At 44.1% G+C, this 19,931-nt stretch overlaps 1 protein-coding gene across 4 annotated transcripts in view; it reads right to left on the bottom strand.

Moving 5' to 3' along the window:
* MCPH1 (microcephalin 1) overlaps positions 1-19,931 on the bottom strand; it is a 228,000-nt gene that overhangs the window by 162,894 nt on the left and 45,175 nt on the right. For 3 of the 4 annotated variants that reach the window (XR_009530785.1, XR_009530786.1, XR_009530787.1), the window contains one exon: positions 14,572-14,667. Coding sequence is in view for 1 of the 4 variants with exons in the window: in XM_060085918.1 (XP_059941901.1) it covers positions 14,603-14,667 (65 nt within the window). In the remaining 3 variants the exon portion in view is untranslated. Of the gene's footprint in view, positions 1-12,528; positions 12,602-14,571; positions 14,668-19,931 lie in introns of those variants that run through there. The other variant, XM_060085918.1, reaches the window with a different exon arrangement.

Here is a 19,931-nt window from a genome sequence, read left to right as displayed (position 1 = left end):
TGAAATATTATTCAGCCATAAAAACGAATGAAGTTCTGATACATACAACATGGATGACGCTTGAAAACACTACGCTTAAGAGAAAAAAGCCAGACATAAAAGGACAAATATTGTGTAATTCTACTTATAAAATATCTAGAATAAGTAAGTTCATGGAGACAGGAAGTAGATCAGAAGCTACCAGGGTCTGAGGGTGGGGTGGGAACCTGGAGTTATTGCTTAATGAGTACAGAGTTTTAGTTTGGATTGAGGAAAATGTTTTGGAAATAGTGGTGATAGTTGTACAACATTGAACACTGCCACAAAACTGAACACTTGAAAATGGTTAAAATGGCAAAATTTTCTCTTACATATATTTTACCATGATAAAAGAAAACAGCTAAACTACTGATCTTCTCTCCCAAACCTATTTCTTCCTCAGTTTCATTTGTTAATGGCAGTTCTGTTTTTGCTCAGGTCAAAAGCATTTTCATCATTTTTGACTCTCTAATTTTTTCTCATGCCCCACACATCCAACTGTGACCTGAAACAAGAAGGCTGCCAGATATTTCTCCAGCAAAGAGGGGTTTATTGAGGATCAGCAGAAAATTGCAATTCCACGTGGGCAACCACGGCAGGTCACGTGCAAGTCCCCTTAGGGCAAACAAAGGAGAATGGCTTTTATAGAGGGAAAGCGTAATCGGGAGGGCTATCTCAACAGAGTCCATGGCTTGTCCCTGGCTGAGTCCCTGCCAGGAAAGAAAAGGAGTCCCTCTTCTTTCTGTTGGGCTCTGCTATCATTGCAGGGCGTGATGGGGTTTCTGTTTATTAATTTCGTGTACAATCCATTGACATATCCTATCAACTCAACCTTCCAAATGTATGCAAAGTCTGACCCCTTCTCATCACCTCCACCCCTAACATCCCATGTCTCACACAGATGAAGTGATGTTACTGTCAAAGCCCCTTAAATCATCTCCTTGCTAAAATCCTGAGCCTCCAATTTCAATACTCAACATAGAAGCCAGAGTCGTACTATTTAGACTTAAATTAGATCATTTCACTCCAATGGCGACACATCTCACTCTGAGTACAAGGCCCTTTACAAGAGTAAATGTATCTGCTTATCTGATCTTATTTTTTTAAATTAATTTATTTAATTTATTTAGTTTTGGCTGCGTTGGGTCTTCGGTGCTGCACAGCACGTGGGCTTTCTCTAGTTGTGACGAGCGGGGGCTACTCCTCGTTGCAGTGCGTCGGCTTCTCATCGCGGTGGCTTCTCTTCTTGCGGAGCACGGGCTCTAGGCACGCGGGCTTCAGTAGTTGTGGCACACGGGCTCAGTCGTTGTGTCTCGCGGGCTCTAGAGCGCAGGCTCAGTAGTTGTGGCACACGGACTTAGTTGCTCCGCGGCATGTGGGATCTTCCCGGACCAGGGCTCAAGACTATGTCCCCTGCGTTGGCAGGCGGATTCTTAACCACTACGCCACCAGGGAAGCCCCTTATCTGATCTTATAAATTAGAAATTGGAAAGTATATCCAGTATAATTCTCTTGATGAATCAAGGAAGCTCCTTAAAAAATGACATGTACTGATATCAGCAAGTTACTTAGAAATGAACAATAAAATAAGATGGTTGATGGAGAAATGGATATATGATAAAGTCAATATAAGAAAGAGTCGGGAATTCCCTGGCAGCCTAGCGGTTGGGACTTCACACACTCACTGCCAAGGGCCCGGGTTTGATCCCTGGTTGGGGAACTGGAATCCCACAAGCCTCGTGGTACGGTCAGAAAAGAAAAAAAAGAAAAAGAAAGAGAGTTGGTTGTAGAATCAAGGCTGGAGGAAAAAATTGAGAAATACTTTAAAATGGAACAAAAGAGTGTTGGGTGTCTTCAGTGGGAAACTGTGTACTGTTTGTCACACGTACCCTTCAGGATTACCTGATTCCTCGGGGTTTATGCCTTTCGTTGTTCTTGAGCTACTTTACAACTCTGTTTATTGTAGAAAACTGAAAGTAATGCAAATAGTTCTTATCTATAGAAATGCAAAGTCTGTCCCAAGGAAGTTTAACTGACTTTTGGGGAAAAAAGCCAGCTCTGCATGTGTTAACAAGGCCATTTCAGGACTCCTGTGGTCCATCAATGTGTCTGCTCTGTGGATTCTCCTCTGAACAGGACAAAACAGCTTTCTGGTTCCATCACTAATTAATGAGTTAAGTAATGCATTCACTTTCTGTTATTAAGAGAGTGATGATGTGCCTTCAGAAAAAGGTATCTTTTAACGGCCTTGAAGGTCTCCCACTGAGACGCCCAGCAGATTTATCTGAAGAGGTCGGTAAACGTCATCACCAGTGAAGGACACTCCATGGGCCGCTTAATCCAGGCACACCTTTCACTGGCTCCAGAGGTGAATTCAGTGGCAACAGAACATTGCTGACTCTCTGTTTTTCTATTTTAATTGTCCTACTAGTTTTTTGTTTGTTTCGTTTCATTAATAGCTAAGTTATTCTCTATCCGTGGAAACAATGGGAACTGAGCAGGACCCTGCAGGGTCCTCCTGCACACAAAACCCCCTCTGTGTGTCCCCTGCTTCCTGTTTGTGGAAAAAGGCTTTGGTCTCCTAGGCCTTCCCTGAGCTCCGAAGAGCAGACTCCAGCAGCTGTTAATCACAGAAGTGAGGGAATGCAGAAACAAAGGAAAATCAGTCGAGAAACAATAAAGCCGGGTCCTAGGTTCCTCCTCGAGGGATACACACAAGAATCTGACACTAATCTTTGAGCTGTTCTGCAAGAACTAAGACCCCTCCCACCTCCACCCAGGCGGAAAATGGTGACCACATGCTGAGTACAAGCACTTAGACCCCAGACTGGCTGGAACCAGAAGGCTGGTGATTAAGACTCCTAAACTACCACCCTGTTACCTCACCACCAACCAATCAAAAGAAAGCCATGCATCCTGCAGCCCTCCTCCCAAATGCTGCCTTTAAAAGCCCTTCTCTGAAAGCCATCAGGGAGCTCGGGTCTTCAGAGCATGTTCTCTTTGCTGGGCCCTGCAACACATGCTGGACTTTCCCTCACCACAGCCTAGTGTCAGTAAATTGGCTTTGCTACGCGGTGGGTGAGTGGACCCAAGTTTGGTTCGATAACAAGTGTACAATCTTTCACTTTTTTTCTGTTTGAAAATTTTTATAAGAAAGAAGTTTAAACTATTATTCAGGTGAATATTTTGTTAACTGGCAAGGCATATGACAGCTATTGCAAAAACAACTCAAAGGGTCAAGTATCACATGATCCCTTATAGTACTTGAAGTGTAGCAAGCGTTCAGCATGCTCTGTTGAGTGGAATAGAACTTCTATACATAAAAGTCAAGGTATTTTTCCTCCTCTTAGAATGCTATCACTACTGGAAAATACCTTATAACAGTCAATTATACAAAAAGAATACATGAAGCATAAGAAATACAATCAGACGCTAGTAGACCCACAATAAGACTGCAATTGAGGACAACTTTTTGCAGCTCACTTGTTAGCAGTTTCGCATTTGACAGGCCACTTGGCCTTTCCTTACCTCACATGTCTCATCTAAGAAACGAGACAATGAATTACTCCTAGGGTGCTACGTGATTAATAATTCTGTTGAGAGCAGATATTAATCCTAGCAGTTTTGCAAATTATAACCTTCACAGTGTGTAATTTCATGAGAATACAAGCCATTTCTTTTTTTTTTTAATTTATTTATTTTTGGCTGTGTTGGGTCTCCATTGTGGTGCATGGGCTTCTCATTGAGGTGACTTCTCTTGTTGTAGAGCACAGGCTCTAGGTGCGCAGGCTTCAGTAGTTTTGGCACGTGGGCTTCAGTAGTTGTGGCTCGTGGGCTCTAGAGCACAGGCTCAGTAGTTGTGGCGCACGGGCTTAGTTGCTCCACGGCATGTGCGATCTTCCCGGACCCATGTCCTCCGCACTGGCAGGCGGATTCTTAACCACTGTGCCACCAGGAAAGTCCCAAGCCACTTCTTAAGTTAGTCCTTTATCTATGTAACCTTTGCTACATGTCACATTTCAATGAAGGTAATAAAAATGGGGAGAAAGTTCGGCCACTTTTTTCTCTGTTAATGATGATAACCTGACCCTCCTCCACCCCGGCCATGAAATCTGTATGCAAGGTGATATTCATAGCATACAAATCTAATAAAAGTATATCCTATTTAAAATTATTGGAAAAGACCAAGAAAGACAAGCTAACATTTATTAGAACCAACCATATTCAGTGTTGAAAAATTAAATAGTCCTTTAAGACTGAGATCTGGATCTACCTGTCCTATAAGAAGCATTCCCAGTCTATTGAAAGTTGATTCTCCATAACAAACTTGAACTTTATCTGATCCCTGTGCCCCAGAACCTAGAACACTGGTAAAGAGCTCTTCCCACCCTGTTATGTTCTTAGAAAAGCATAATTGAAAGGACCACACTGCACTCCTTCTCCAAGACACAACCCCCCAGCACTCTTCCTCAGTGACTCAGAAAAGCCCTCCTCCATCCTCCCCATGATTCCCCTGAGACTTGCTGATGACTCCCTGGTTTACGTGTCTCTGTAGAGCCCCAGGCCCCCTGCCTTTTCTTTGCAATGTTCTTCGTTAGTGAGCATGCTCCCTATTACATCAGTCTGAATAGAATGATCTTCATCGTCTTGTGCATTCCCATTTTCATGGCTCTGGTGCTGTAACTTGGAAGGGACTGGCCCCGTCTCCCCACCCAGGTAACCAGGGCTGAAGGTGTCCTTGCGCACCTTTCCTGAGTGGTGACCCAGGGTCCCAGTGTTAAGTCCAGATCCTGTCCTGAAGTCCAGATTCTTGTCCATTGATATCGTGGTAAGAATTTGATTTTTATTCTTTCTGAGTGTTCACTCTGGTGCCAGCTTCTTTTGGTTTCATGGTCTGATCACCATAAACTGATGGTTCATAGAGTTCTTGTCTTTGTTGCCTGGTAGATGACAGAGAATCTGCCTTCATTTTTTCTGTTTATTTTTCTACTTTCAGCTCCAAACTATTAAGAATTTCATACCACGAGGAAGTAGATATCTGGACTGAATTTTGTATTTCTGTGTTTATGCCATGAGAGAAATTTTGAGCTATGAGTGAAATTTTAAAATTGAAATTACAAGCTCTGTGTGTGTGTGTGTGCACGTGCCTGTAATTCAGAAAGGCCATTCTCCCTCATCCTGAGAAAAGCATCCTGAGATGTTGTTACCAATTGAGATTATAAAATCTCTTAAAGAAGCTCTTGACTTAGATATAAGTTGCTTGTAAACTGAATATTCCTAAAATTCTCAAATGTTAAGGAAATTGAACTCTCAGTAATTTAAAGAGCTAAAAAAAGTATTCTTCAAAAAAATTTTTTTTGATTTCCTTATTTTCTTTTTTTTAAAATTGGGGTATAGTTGATCTACAATATTATATTAGTTTCAGGTTACAAAATAGATTCAAAGTTTTATAGATTATACTCCATTTAAAGTTATTATAAAATATTGGCTATATTCCCTGTGCTGCACAATATATCCTTGTAGCTTATCTATGACGAGCCTGGTCCCTGGCTTACAGGGATCTCAGGGTAAGGGAGTAACTTTGCAGCAGGCCCAAGAACTACAGGATACAGTGGGGACCTCAGAAGAAAGGAATTCACCCAAATTTATAGGCACTGCAGGTGAAATCTGACAACAAGTCCTTGGCTTGGCTTCCTTGCCCCAAGAGGCTTTTAAATGTTACAGTCTAAGATTCCTTATGAAAACATCCTGCAAATCAAACCTAAGGCCTAGATGGTAAATTACCATTCTTGCTGCACCTATGTAAACACAGCTAATGAGACCAGCCTTATTCTGTGATCATAAATAATCTTTCTTTGATTATTGGGGGACTATAGAAAAAAGTTTTGTTTCTATGGGAAACTCTGCACTGTTTACAGCACACCATTCCAGGACTTCAGATTCTAGCCATGTTCGCTGAGTTATTCTGCACCTCTGTGTAGACTGCAGGGACCTGATGCATGTGAAAACTCTGTTTTGTCTGGTAGAGACTTACTTGACTTGTCTTCTAGGGAAAACCCAGTTTCCACCCCTATCTGCATATTGGCCCAGATCCTGTTACCCGGCCCAAATTGCCCATTCTCACCAAATTGCCAGTTCTTCGGGTTTCCTTCACTATCTGGCGACAGGCCCCCCAACTACTGTCTCGGCACCAGCAGGAGCTGGCACCACTCTGCCCAGACCCCCCACCTGGACTCCAGTTATCTTGAAGCTGGTGCTTCTCCCCAGGATCTGAAGGAGCCCTGGGCACTGCAGCCCAACAACATGACCGCAGGTGGGCAGGATCCTCTCTGGACAGGCCACAGGATGGTCTGGCACATGCCTTTGTGCGAGAGGTAACCATGCCTGTGGGCAGCCTCGCTCGAGACCCTCAGGACACTTGACAAGCTGTCCTGCAAAACCAACAGATGCTCCTCCAGCAAGCCTGAGACCCCCTAGACCAGGCCCCTCAGGGCTCAGCTCCTGAGTCTTCACTATAATACAACCTTCTACATCAATTTGTTTTGCTCCTTTTCACTTTAGGGATCCCTCTTTTACAATGTCTGATATCCAGGACCCTAAAGCAACCAACATTTGCCATCAACAGATGGAACCAACACCAGCAAGAATCCCCTGGAGACTGTAAGACTCAGCTTTGCCTCACTCAGAAGGTTTACGATCACTTCCAAGTTCTTTGCTGAGGAACCACATCCTTTGCCCTGGGGCCAAGAACGTGGAACCCGAGCCCTGAGCTCCTTGGAAGTAGTGCTGGCTAGAAACACACCACCCTCGTGTTTGAAAAGGCTAACCCCAAGGGACCACTCTGCTCTCCACGACCTGCACCACCTCTCTTCCTCCACTGACTCCGATGAGACCATCTTCACTCTTGTCTTTGTTCCCTTGTTTACCCAGCTCCGTGAGACCCCAGCCTCTCCTTCCCTTGAGTGTTCCCCATTAAAGAATGGCTCCATATTACAGCCGTCTGAATACAAACAGCTCCCTAATTTCCGGTGCACTTTATCTCTCACAACTGCTATGCTTTCGTTTTAACTGCCTGGGAACAGAGTTCTGAGAAAGGCTGTGAATTACCCAAGATGCCACTGTCTCATTAGATCTTCTACCGAAGTGTTTTAATTTCAAACGTCAAGTTCGTCCTCTTTGGTCAGTTTTGAGTATAAACCCATGAAAACATGAGGAAATCCTTGAATTATTAATGGAAACAGAACGATCCTATCCTTAAGAAAGAATATAGTCAGATACCAAAGATTCATTTAGTCAATAAATACTAAATAAGCCAGAATAATCTATCAAGCACAAAACCAGACACCAGAGATACAAGGAACAATGATTCCCGCCCTTAAGAGGGTGACAGGCTTTTTGATATATATTATAATCCAGTCAAATTACAGGTATCATCAGATATATGTATAGTTGAGAGTACAAAGGGAAGAAAACTGTCTGCCTGAAGGGGGAAAGTGGTCAGGAAATCCTGAAGGAAAATGTGACCACGCTAAGGCTTGGAGGAGAAGGAGTTTGGCAGGTAGGGTAGGACAGGATGGTCTAGACAGGAGGATAAGTATACAAGGAAATGGATGTGACAGAAAGTGGCTCCTCTGGGAATCTGAGAGTAGTTTGTATGGATGCACCAAGATGTCACTTAGGAGACCAACATTCAGAATAAGACAAATCACTTGGAAATGGTATGAGTTCACAGAGGGAAGACTTTTCCTAATTCATAGTAGGATGGTGGAAATGATACCCCTTAGTTTATATGTCTTGTGGGAGGTACCACTGATTTTCTCCTTATTTTTGAGACGACATAAGAACTCTTTCATCATCTGCTATAGCTTATGATGGTAAGTTAACAAAACAACCAGACAATTCAAGGTACAACCTCTGATGTCTTCCAGCACTGCCACTAGTGGGACATGGCTTGGATGTCCAGGAAGTTTACTTGTATTCATGGGTTATCCATGGGTTTAGTTGCATTCATCAGACATGAGAAGAAACAGAAGCATAAAGCATGTATCTTAACATTTTAATTATAAGCATGAAGATCTCACCAATGAAAAAAATACAATGAAGCTGTATTATATGGACGACCTCAAGAAAAGTGGAAACCTTTATCTTATCATTTGCAGTATATTAATAAAAAATGTAACCTTCCCACACTTATTCTGCTCACATCTACTCACGGTTAAGCACGGCTAAGCATTTCAGGGTTTCTATTATAGAATGTCCATTACAAAGAAGAAAAACAACCCTTTTATGTTTTTAACATTGTTGTTTGTTCGTGAAAAAAGAAAACATAGCACCCTGTCCCTTAAAAGGAAAACACTTGTCCAAATACAGCTATGCAGTAACAAAAGGTAATCAAAGCAAACACTGAGAGGTAATCATGTGAAATAATCCACTAACCAGTGAGGAACAACTCACAAATATGAAACGCTATACTTAATTTTAGCAAAAGCATTTTCTGGAAGTTCTAAAGTGGTGAGTGGGGGGGGGTGTTGAAGATGAATATTTGGGAAATAACCTAGTTGATTCTGTTTTAATAAGATCAAAGGGAGGTCAAATTAAACAAACATACCTGTTTTATTAGTGATAAAAAAGAAACTTTAAAAATAAAACATTCTTTGAAATGTTTTGGCTTTAGGTACCATTTCATAAGTAAACAGTGGAAATGCTTCTCCTAAAAAAAGAAGAGATAATCCACACATTTGCCAAAATTATTGATTTCGTTCACTACTAATATAAGCCCATCTAGATACAGGGGCGCCGCCAGAATAACATGTTTGCATGAATTTTGACTATAGAGAAAAGTAAAAATGAGCAAATCAAATAGAACAAAACAAATTCTAGAAAATGTCTTCAAATCACATCCTGAGGATATTCTATTATCTAGATCCCTGGCAGCTACATCATTTAAGTGTCTTCAGAAAGACTCAATCCATGGATACAAGAGATCCCAGCTTTTTAAAACAAGCAGCTCACTAGATGTGTCCTTCATATTGTTGGTATCCCTCCCCCGCTTTTTAATTTGACGATAAAGTCTACGCTCTGAAGCTGGGTTCACTGCAGGAAGTTGGGGCAGAAATCTTTAACGTTCTTATGTGAATCTATTTGTAACTTAATTGTCCCTTCCTTATATCTTTTATTCCAGAGAATTATAGAGACTCTTAATATTCAGGGTTTTTTTCTAAAAAATGTAATACCTCTCTAAATGTTCTTGAACAATGCAATAATAAAACTGATCAGTAAAGCGTATCAGTTCTGAATACTCATATGTTGGATAAAGATGAATGTTTATAGTACAAAAAACAAGCATAGAGAAAATGTATATGTGAGTTATGCATGAATACCCAATTTGTTAAAAAAAATACACATATATCACCTCACTTATTAAGATGCTTTATCTAACAAAGTTAACATCTAACACTGAAACTCCCAGGGGTCTACGCGTCTACCCATCTCCTGGCCCTGAACGTATGGAGGACTAGAGGCAATGAAGCCCTAATATCAAGGAGCACACTGTTATGGACGGAATGTCTGTGTCCCCCTGAGTTCCTATGTTGGAATCCTAACCCCAAGGTGATGGTGTTAGGAGGTGGGGCCTTTGGGAGGTGATTAGTTTCTGAGGGTGAAGCCCTCATGAGTGGGATTAATGCTCTTATTAAAGGGACCCCTGAGAGCGCCCTCGTCCTTTCTGTTGTATGAGGACCCAGGGAGAAGAGAGCCAGATAGGAACCAAGAAGATGGCCCTCACCAGACACCAGACCTGCTGGGCCTTGATTTTGGACTTCAGCCTCCAGAAGTGTTGTTTAAAAACCATCCAGCCTGTGGAATTCCATTACAGCAGCCTGAGCAGACCAAGACACCGAGAGTGCCCCGTCTTGTTTTTATGCAATCCATTTTCCACTCAAGGGAACCAGTTTCACGGAGAAACAGGGCCAGAGCAAGGAAAGGAAGCAGGAGCCCAGGTCATCTTAGTATTCTAGAAGGGAAGGAAGTGCATGAAGGGGAAAGGGGCTGGGCAGAGGGCAGCTCCAAGGGGCTCACACAGGCTCAACCTGGGACCACCTACCTGAACAAATGACAACCCGCCGAATGACGTGCGCATCTGAGTCCACGGGGCGCGTGGAGGGAGAAGGGACACACAGAGCGTCCGGGGGGCAGGGGCAGATGGCTGGCCCGAGCCTGGCTCTCATCCCCTGCCCGTCACCAGGAGGCAGACAAGGACCGGCTTCAGGGCTCAACCCCTGCCGTGTGGCCTTTGAAAGAAACTTGCTCTAACCGCTCAGGTCCGGTGCAGGGCAGAAGTTCCTTCACCATATGCTCTCAACATACCCTAAACTCACCAAGTCTGGCCCTCAGGAAACATGAGGGGTAGGTTTCGGGGAAAACATGCAACTTCATGGGATGTCCAGGCTAGACCTTTTACTCTGAGACAAAGACACACTTTGCTGTACACCTGAAACTAACATTGTTAATTAACTATGCTCCAATATAAAAATGAAAGAAAAGAAAAAGAAAGGAAAGAAAGGAAAGAAGGAAGGAAGGAAGGAGAGAAGGAGATAAGAAAGAAAGAAAGAAAGAAAGAAAGAAAGAAAGAAAGAGAGAGGAAGGAAGGAAGGAAGGAAGGAAGGAAAGGAAAGGAAGGAAGGAAGGAAGGAAGGAAGGAAGGAAAGGAAGGAAGGAAAGGAAGGAAGGAAGGAAGGAAAGGAAGGAAGGAAAGGAAGGAAGGAAAGGAAGGAAGGAAGGAAAGGAAGGAAGGAAAGGAAGGAAGGAAAGGAAGGAAGGAAAGGAAGGAAGGAAGGAAGGAAAGGAAGGAAGGAAGGAAGGAAGGGAGGGAGGGAGGGAGGGAGGGAGGGAGGGAGGGAGGGAGGAAGGAAGGAAGGAAGGAAGGAAGGAAGGAAGGAAGGAAGGACGGACACAGCCCTCTCCCCTCTGGCCCTGGTGCTTTGGGACCCCACCACAGCTGCAGCCTCCTCAGCGTTTTTTGATTCCTAGTTTCCCATCCTTTGTCCCACGTTTGTGTTCAGACTTCACCCGAGGAGCTGGAGGGACATGGTAAAAAAGACCAGAAACAAAGAAAAAAGCTGCCATCTGATCAATGCTGAGGAAGATTTCAGAGCCTTTTTTAAAATGAACAGAATTGGATTTTAACTCGTGAATTTATTCAGAAGTAAAAAGCAGAAGACATTTCTGCAGAAAAATAAGATAGCATAAATTCAAAAAGAACAGTTTTTGAAACTAAAGTCATGGATGATGAAGACCAGAGTAAGGACCGCTCCAGACCAGGCTGCCCCGTTTCACAGCCATTGTACATTACACTGACTCACCATTGATAGATGAACTAAATCTGAACTCATATCCAAAAGCCACAAAAGCGTATGACAAAATCTATTTGAAATGCCTCCTATTTTATTTTCTAACAGTCTATAATGATGCCTCATTGATTCTGAGTTGTGGTTTCATCCGTCATTCTTCCATTTAACTCCTTTCCATCTGAATAATGCTGTTTTTATTTCTTTTTTTTAACTGCTAATATCCAATAATTCATATTCTTAAGTATTATTTGGAAAGCAATAACTCTGAACCCGAGTCGAGAGAGTTGAAGAGACTTAAGGAAAGAAATAATAAATATCTTGTGATTGGACAGGACAGCGCCGCTCCTCCAGAGAAGACATGAAAAGCCTGCCTGGGAAAACCACCCACGTTTAAAGTGAGCTCCAGCTCTGCGGACAAACGTGTGCAGCCCTGCGTCTCCGTATGTGTGCGACCTGGCGTAGCCTAGCAACATCACAGACGCAGCGCTGGGTCCCTTGTCGCAACATCCCTCTGACGTCAGTGGCAAGAAGCTGTGAGATCGGAGGGCCCCCGCCTGCCTCCTCCCCGGGGCCCGCTCTTTGGCCCGGTCCTCGGGCTGCGCGGTTCCTTCCCCTGGGCGCGTCCAGCCATAACAAAGCTCGGAGGACCAGGAGGGCTTTTCTTCCCAGGGCTGTCTCAAGTGAGAGGAGGCTTTTTTCCAGAAACCTCCCAGCAAGACTTCCCTTCGTCCTGGGCTGAAGTGAGTCATATTCCCAAACCAGCTGCGGCTAAGAGAAGCAGAGTGACCACGGTTAGCGTGGACAGGCGGTCCGAGAAGAGAGCGGGTGTGAGCCGGGGAGCCGGGCGGGGGCCGGGGGCCTGGAATCGACTCGCAGGCAGGAACGGCCCCGGCCGCGGCTGCTCGGTGAAGAATGAGTATTTACACGGGGAGGGCGGCAGGGGCGGAGGTGGACCCGGGGCTGCACCCGTGTCTTTCTCTTCCTTCTCTTCAGTTCCTTTACTCCCAAAGAAGCGGTTCTGCTGGATTTTTTAAAGTTTCACGCTTGCTACTTCGGCAAGTTGCTGTTTTGCTTGAGGTTTTGCATATGTTTTTTAAAGATTATTTTGGATGTGGACCCGTTTTGAAGCCTTTATTGACTTTGTTACAACGTTGCTCCTGTTGTATGTTTTCGGGTTTTTGGCCACCAGGCAAGTGGGATCTCAGCTCCCCGACCGGGGATGGGACCGGCACCCCCTGCATTGGAAAGCGAGGTCTTAACCGCTGGACCTCCAGGGAAGTCCCCATAGGTTTTGCATATTTTACAGAGATGAATTTGATATTTCTAAGCTAGGTTACTGTGGTTTACTATCGCTTGGCTAACATCCCCCAAAGGTCCTACTTAGCAAGCTAGACCTTAGGAACCGGCAGATGTGACTGCTCACATTTAGAAGGTGCATCTCAAATTGGCCCAGCCTGCCCGGTGCCCACCGGCAGAAGGTAACAGGATTTCTGGCAGTTTCCTCTCTCGGCCTCGTGACCTCCACAGGGGGTGGGGGGCTCTACCCTGGCCCCTACCTTGACGTGGCCCAAGATGACTGCGGGCGCTCAGGAGAATGGCCTCAGCCCCAGCCCAGCGGCTCTCACACCAAGCACCTCCCGTACGGGACACACCTGAGGGTTCCTGAAGCACACACCTTAGAACACGCACAGCGGCAGCCCCGGGGCGCGGAAAATACAGTAAAGAAAAGGCGCTGCCGCCTGAAGATGCTCTTTGAATGTTTTCTCTATAAATGTTTTCTTCTCATACACAACAAGAAAAAAACGACATGCTAACAAAGCCAAAAGCAGTTGCTACACCACTGAGAGGCCGCGGGTTTCCGGGGCTTCGGCGTCACATCCGGGGGCGGGCGCGACACCTGTCGTAACGAACACGCTCCCGCGCCCCCATTGCCAGCTTTGGGCACGCTTTGCCAGAAACGGTTCATCAAAGGGATGGCAGATCCTTGAAACACCCGTGCTCGGAATCTAGGGTACCTGCAGTCTCTGCCCGCTCCTCTCTCTCATTATCTGTCTTCAAAGGCCACCCCCCAGGAGACAGGCCCCATCGGCGGAGGGCGGGAGGTGTCTGAACAATGGGGAGTTATTTATGTGGAGTTTACAGAGGGTGTCATCCTCCAGGAAGTGTGCCAATTCCCCTGAGTAGTAACAACATGCTCCTGCGGAATTGTCAAGAAACAAAATAAATATCACCTGTCATGTGGATGAGTCACTGCTATTTCAACTTGAAAGTTAAACTTAAAAACAAAGCAGCCCACCAGATTATATGCTTCCAGCCAAGCACACTATCTAATGGCAAAGAGCCAAAGTCCTGGAATTACTGCAAACTGTAAAAGCACACTCATGAAATAGTAGAGTCTCCAGTAGGGCTGTGAAGTGAACACTTCATACGTATCAGCGGAATGAATGCCAAACAGGCTTTTTTCTTAATTTTTCCAAAGGAAAAACATTAAGTGGCCATGCTGCAACTAGCAAGAAGACTGGAACACAGGGCAACAAAACCTAAATGCAGCCGCAGGGCACCAGCTCTCTACCGAGGTCACCCACGGGGCAGGTACAAAAGCTGTACCAAGATAATGAGTGGCTAATTCAAGAGTTCAGCAATGGGAGTAGATGCTGAAGAATCAACAGATGTAAAGTCCTCCCCACATTATCCGAGTAAGCCTCCAGTGCGAGGAGAGCGCCATACAGCCTCAGAGAAAGAGCCGGGTTCCAAGGCTGCAGCCACCGAGGAGTGGGTGCCCAAGCCTCAGTACAAAACCCTTTCCCTCCGATGGCTTCGGGTCAAACCATGATTAGCTCACACATGGAAGATGGCTGGGTTCTTCACCTCCTACCTAGTGACTGTTTATTCAGATTACAGAACAACAGCAGTTGCTGGCACGACCAACCTTCCCTGCTCGAGGGAAGCTGGCGGCATTTTTACAAGCGAGAAATGCCCTGGCAAAGGGGCGAGAGGAGGCCTGCTCCACCAACAGTAACTCTCTGCCCTGAACGTGACCACCGTTCTTGGTTTTATTGTCGGAGTTTCCCAACATCCACCCATAATTAATTTTTTTTAAATCAAATACAAGCTGGGCAGAGGAGTTTATGTTTCATTAACCCAGAGCAGAACATCATGATGCCTCAGTGTCGGGAAGTTTAAAACAATATTTTCACACACCAACCTTCTGGCCTTTCTCTCTCTTCCGCGATTCCTCATGAGATCCTTGAAGCCTTCCCATGAGCCGAAACATCATGCCTCGCTGGTCCTCTTTTAACACCTAAAACCCAAGTGGGTTGAAGATTAGTTAGAATTCTACATGGACTGAATACTAACGCAACTTAAGCTGAATAAAAAACTTAATTAATTTACTTATGCATTGTGGTAATAAGAAAGTAGAGCCTTTTAAAATAAACATTGCATACTCCTTGCTTGTTGAGATCTAGTCAGAACATTCAGTTTATTCCACTCCAATATCCCAAGCAATTCACTAACTCAAGGGTCAGAAACAACTGTGCCTGTCACATGAAAATGTACTAGTTCGACAGAATCCCGTGCATCCAGTGATGATGCAAAACGATGCCTATACCTCATGCACTATTCAAACGCCAATTCTTAGGTTTTTACACGCTGATCAAAACCCAGCTTCTCAGAGAAGGCAGTTCTGTGTAGGAGGAAATAAGTGACCTTAGCTTTGGCGTGAGTCTGAGTTACTCCAGCCAACAGTCTTCACTACAAAGTTTCAGGTTACAATCCAAAAATGACAGGTGGTGATTTTACTCCCCACAAACTTCCACCTTAGACCAACCTCTTGTCATGAAGACACACAAACCAAAAAGAAGATATTCATCACGTGCAATTTGGTTTCGTCAGATGCTCAACAGTGTAGAAACCCTAACCAGCCAACAATGGAGTCTGAGATGTTTGATTCATCCACTGCTACAGCTTTATGTTGTGCTCCCTATGCTCATTCTTTCCTCCCCAAATAGTTTGCCTGATGTCTGACGTTGCTGACACTCTGAAGAAGGACTTGGCGTACCAGCCACCACTTACACGGTCTCAGTAGGATCATTTGCACCTTGACATGAAGGGCACGCAGCAGCCTCGGGGATGCTCAGGTCCCAGCCACTGCCGTGCCACACACCCACCTTCCACGTCATCCCCCTCTGTCACCGATGGGCTTATCAACAAATATCTAGTGCTCGGGGGCCGCCCACCAGAGACGCGAAGATACACAAATACTGTCCCCGCCCTTAGGGAGCTCACAACCCAACACAAAATGTAGACACAGAGAAATGACCACGATACAAGGCTAAAATGATTTAAGATCCATCGGGAATTAAAAATCATATAACATGAGAGTGACTGTTGTGCAGATATTTCCATAAAATAGGATGCTCTGATAAAACAGGTATAATTAAGTTTGGAGGATCAGATTTGAAACCTTTAACTCTTCTTTCAAAAACGGGGTTTTAGCTCAGTGAAAACAAAATGCAGAACAACAATGGGTAAGTATTTCGTTGAATTCAAACTAGTTATCTTCAACTTGGGCCCCCAAAATGTTTTAAGGTCAGGTCCTGACCCACCTATACAGCCCAATACTGGATTCCTTCAGAGGCTCGAACCAGTCACATGCTGATCCCACCATCTCCCCAGCAAGCTTATAGTTTTCCCTGTGTTTCACTTCTCTCCCAGTCCTATTTCAGTCCCAGGTGACTGCCCAACCCCGGCGATGGCTGCAGCTAGCTAAATAGAGACCTTACTTGGAGTGGATGGGTTAGTAGGGCACGTAAAAGGGCATTCTGCATACAACAGTTTGTGCTAAGATCCAGCTATGATAAGTTTCCCACTTGTACTCATTTTGCCTCCATTCTAGCTGAGAACAATGAAATAGGCTTTAAAGCATTTTGTAGACATAAAGATCCAGAATACGCATTATAGCCATTTAAAACTTAAGACAGACTGACGTTGCTAATGACATGTTTTCACAATCATGCAGTCACAAAATGATATAAGCAAATGATTTCTGATGTGGTTACATTAAAACAGCATTTCACAACAGCTAGAGTCATTGACTAATATGTTCTCTTTAAGGATATCATCAGTAAACCCAAAGCAGCTAAGAGTGCCAAGGAAGGCGAGAACAGGCAGGTCAGTGAGCAAACACTGACCCCCATCTTCCTGGCTCTCTGCCTCTTGGAGACTCTTGCTATGGTTGCTCCTTAAGTGGGCTGTCATCGCCTCAAAGGTGATTTCACCACAGCCCATGAAGTCATCCTCTACTGAAGGGTCCTAGTTCCATGTCCCTTGCTAAGACCTCCCACCTGAGGTGCAACTTGATAAAGCCAACCACCTAACGGACATCTATCATGAACGCCCCACTCCGAGACGTTTCAGCTGACGTGCCACGGTCCACCCCGTAGCTGTTCTTCCTTCAACATATCCCAGGGTGATGAGTGTTATCAACCGTCCAGGACCAGTCATAGATCCTAGACTCTTTTCTCTCCCCTCATTTTCATTCTTCATTATATAAGTGATTCACTGTCTCCATTTTCAAAAAAGGATCAAATACAGAGAAAAAGAACTTCACAACCCCAGGCTGTTTATCATTGTTATGTTGCCTGCATTTTCACCATTTAGAAATTTATCTGGGTCATCAATATCATCAAATACCGATACATCAAGGCGAGAAAGTGAACTCACTCGCCTCTCAGAGTCAATTAGTTAAATCACCACCTTCCCTCACCCAATGGAAATGAGCAGGATTAAGAGATACTTTTTTTTTTTTTTTTTTTTTTGTGGTACGCGGGCTTCTCACTGCTGTGGCCTCTCCCGTTGCGGAGCACAGGCTCCGGACGCGCAGGCTCAGCGGCCATGGCGCACGGACCCAGCCGCTCCACGGCATGTGGGATCTTCCCAAACCGCGGCACGAACCCGTGTCCCCTGCATCGGCAGGCGGACTCTCAACCACTGCGCTACCAGGGAAGCCCAAGAGATACTTTTGATGCTAAGGGAAGATCTCTCTGGAGGCAGAACCAGGCGAAGGCAGCATGAGAACATATGGTTGAGAAAACCATTAAATTTATTAAGAGAAACTTGGTCCATGAAGATTAGGGAACATAGCTTCAAGATGGCAGAGGAGTAAGATGCGGAGATCACCTTCCTCCCCACAAATACATCAAAAACACATCTACATGTGGAACAACTCCTACACAACACCCACTGAACGCTGGCAGAAGACCTCAGACTTCCCAAAGCTGTGTGGCTGACAGGGTCTTGGTGCTCCAGCCGGGTGTCCGGCCTGAGCCTCTGAGGTGGGAGAGCTGAGTTCAAGACACTGGACCACCAAAGACCTCCCAGCCCCATGTAATATCAATCGGCGAGAGCTCGCCCAGAGATCTCCATCTCAAAGCTAAGACCGAGCTCCACTCAACGACCAGCAACCTACAGTGCTGGACACCCTATGCCAAACAACTAGCAAGACAGGAACACAACCCCACCCATTAGCAGAGAGGCTGCATAAAATCATAATAAGTTCCAAGACACCCCAAAACACACCACCGGACGCGGTCCTGCCCACCAGAAAGATAAGATCCAGCCTCATCCACCAGAACACAGGCACTAGACCCCTGCACCAGAAAGCCTACAAAACCCACTGAACCAACCTTAGCCACTGGGGGCAGACACCAAAAACAACGGGAACTACGAACCTGCAGCCTGTGAAAAGGAGACCCCAAACACAGTAAGATAAGCAAAATGAGAAGACAGAAAAACACACAGCAGATGAAGGAGCAAGGTAAAAACCCACCAGACCAAACAAATAAAGAGGAAATAGGCAGTCTATCTGAAAAAGAATTCGGAGTAATGATAGTAAAGATGATCCAAAATCTTGGAAATAGAATGGAGAAAATACAAGAAACTTTTAACAAGGATGTAGAAGAACTACAGAGCAAACAAACAATGATGAACAACACAATAAGTGAAATTTAAAATTCTCTAGAAGGAATCAAAAGCAGAATAACTGAGGCAGAAGAATGGATAAGTGACCTGGAAGATAAAATAGTGGAAATAACTACCACAGAGCAGAATAAAGAAAAGAGAATGAAAGGAATTGAGGACAGTCTCAGAGACCTCTGGGACAACATTAAATGCACCAACATTCGAATTATATGGGTCTCAGAAGAAGAAGAGGAAAAAAAGGGACTGAGAAAATATTTGGAGAGATTATAGATGAAAACTTCCCTAATATGGGAAAGGAAATAGTCAGTCAAGTCCAGGAAGCACAGAGAGTCCCATACAGGATAAATGCAAGGAGAAACACTCCAAGACACATATTAATCAAACTATCAAAAATTAAATACAAAGAAAATATATTAAAAGCGGCAAGAGAAAAGCAACAAATAACATACAAGGGAATCCCCATCAGGTTAACAGCTGATCTTTCAGCAGAAACTCTACAAGCCAGAAGGGAGTGGCAAGACATATTTAAAGTGATGAAGGAGAAAAATCTGCAACCAAGATTACTCTACCCAGCAAGGATCTCATTCAGATTCGATGGAGAACTTAAAACCTTTACAGACAAGCAAAAGTTAAGAGAATTCAGCACCACCAAACCAGCTTTACAACAAATGCTAAAGGAACTTCTCTAGGCAGGAAACAAAGGAGAAGGAAAAGACCTACAATAACAAATGCAAAACAATTAAGAAAATGGTAATAGGAACACACATACCGATAACTACCTTAAATGTAAATGGTTTAAATGCTCCAAACAAAAGACACAGACTGGCTGAAGGGATACAAAAACAAGACCTGTATATATGCTGTCTACAAGAGACCCACTTCAGACCTAGGGACACATACAGACTGAAAGTAAGGGAATGGAAAAAGATATTCCATGCAAATTGAAATGAAAAGAAAGACAGAGTAGCGATTCTCATATCAGACAAAATAGACTTTAAAATAAAGACTATTACAAGAGACAAAGTAGGACACTACATAATGATCAAGGGATCAATCCAAGAAGAAGATATAACAATTGTAACTATTTATGTACCAAACACAGGAGTACCTCAATACATAAAGCAAATGCTAACAGCCATAAAAGGGGTAATCGACAGTAACACAATCACAGTTCGGGACATTAACACCCCACTTTGACCAATGGACAGATCATCCAAAATGAAAATAAATAAGGAAATACAAGCTTAAAATGATACATTAAACAAGATGGACTTAATTGATATTTATCGGACATTCCATCCAAAAACAACAGAATACACTTTCTTCTCAAGTGCTCATGGAACATTCTCCAGGATAGATCATATCTTGAGTCACAAATCAAGCCTTGGTAAATTTAAGAAAATTGAAAACGTATCAAGTATCTTTTCCAACCACAACGCTATGAGACTAGATATCAATTACAGGCAAAAATCTGTGAAAAATACAAACATATGGAGGCTAATCAATACACTACTAAATAACAAGAGATCACTGAAGAAATCAAAGAGGAAGTCAAAAGTTACCTAGAAACAAATGACAATAAAA

The sequence above is a fragment of the Mesoplodon densirostris genome, chromosome 20, assembly GCF_025265405.1.
Source record: "Mesoplodon densirostris isolate mMesDen1 chromosome 20, mMesDen1 primary haplotype, whole genome shotgun sequence".
Taxonomy (NCBI): Eukaryota; Metazoa; Chordata; class Mammalia; order Artiodactyla; family Ziphiidae; genus Mesoplodon; species Mesoplodon densirostris.
Note: the sequence above shows the minus strand (reverse complement) of the source record. Positions and strands in the feature narration are given on the sequence as shown.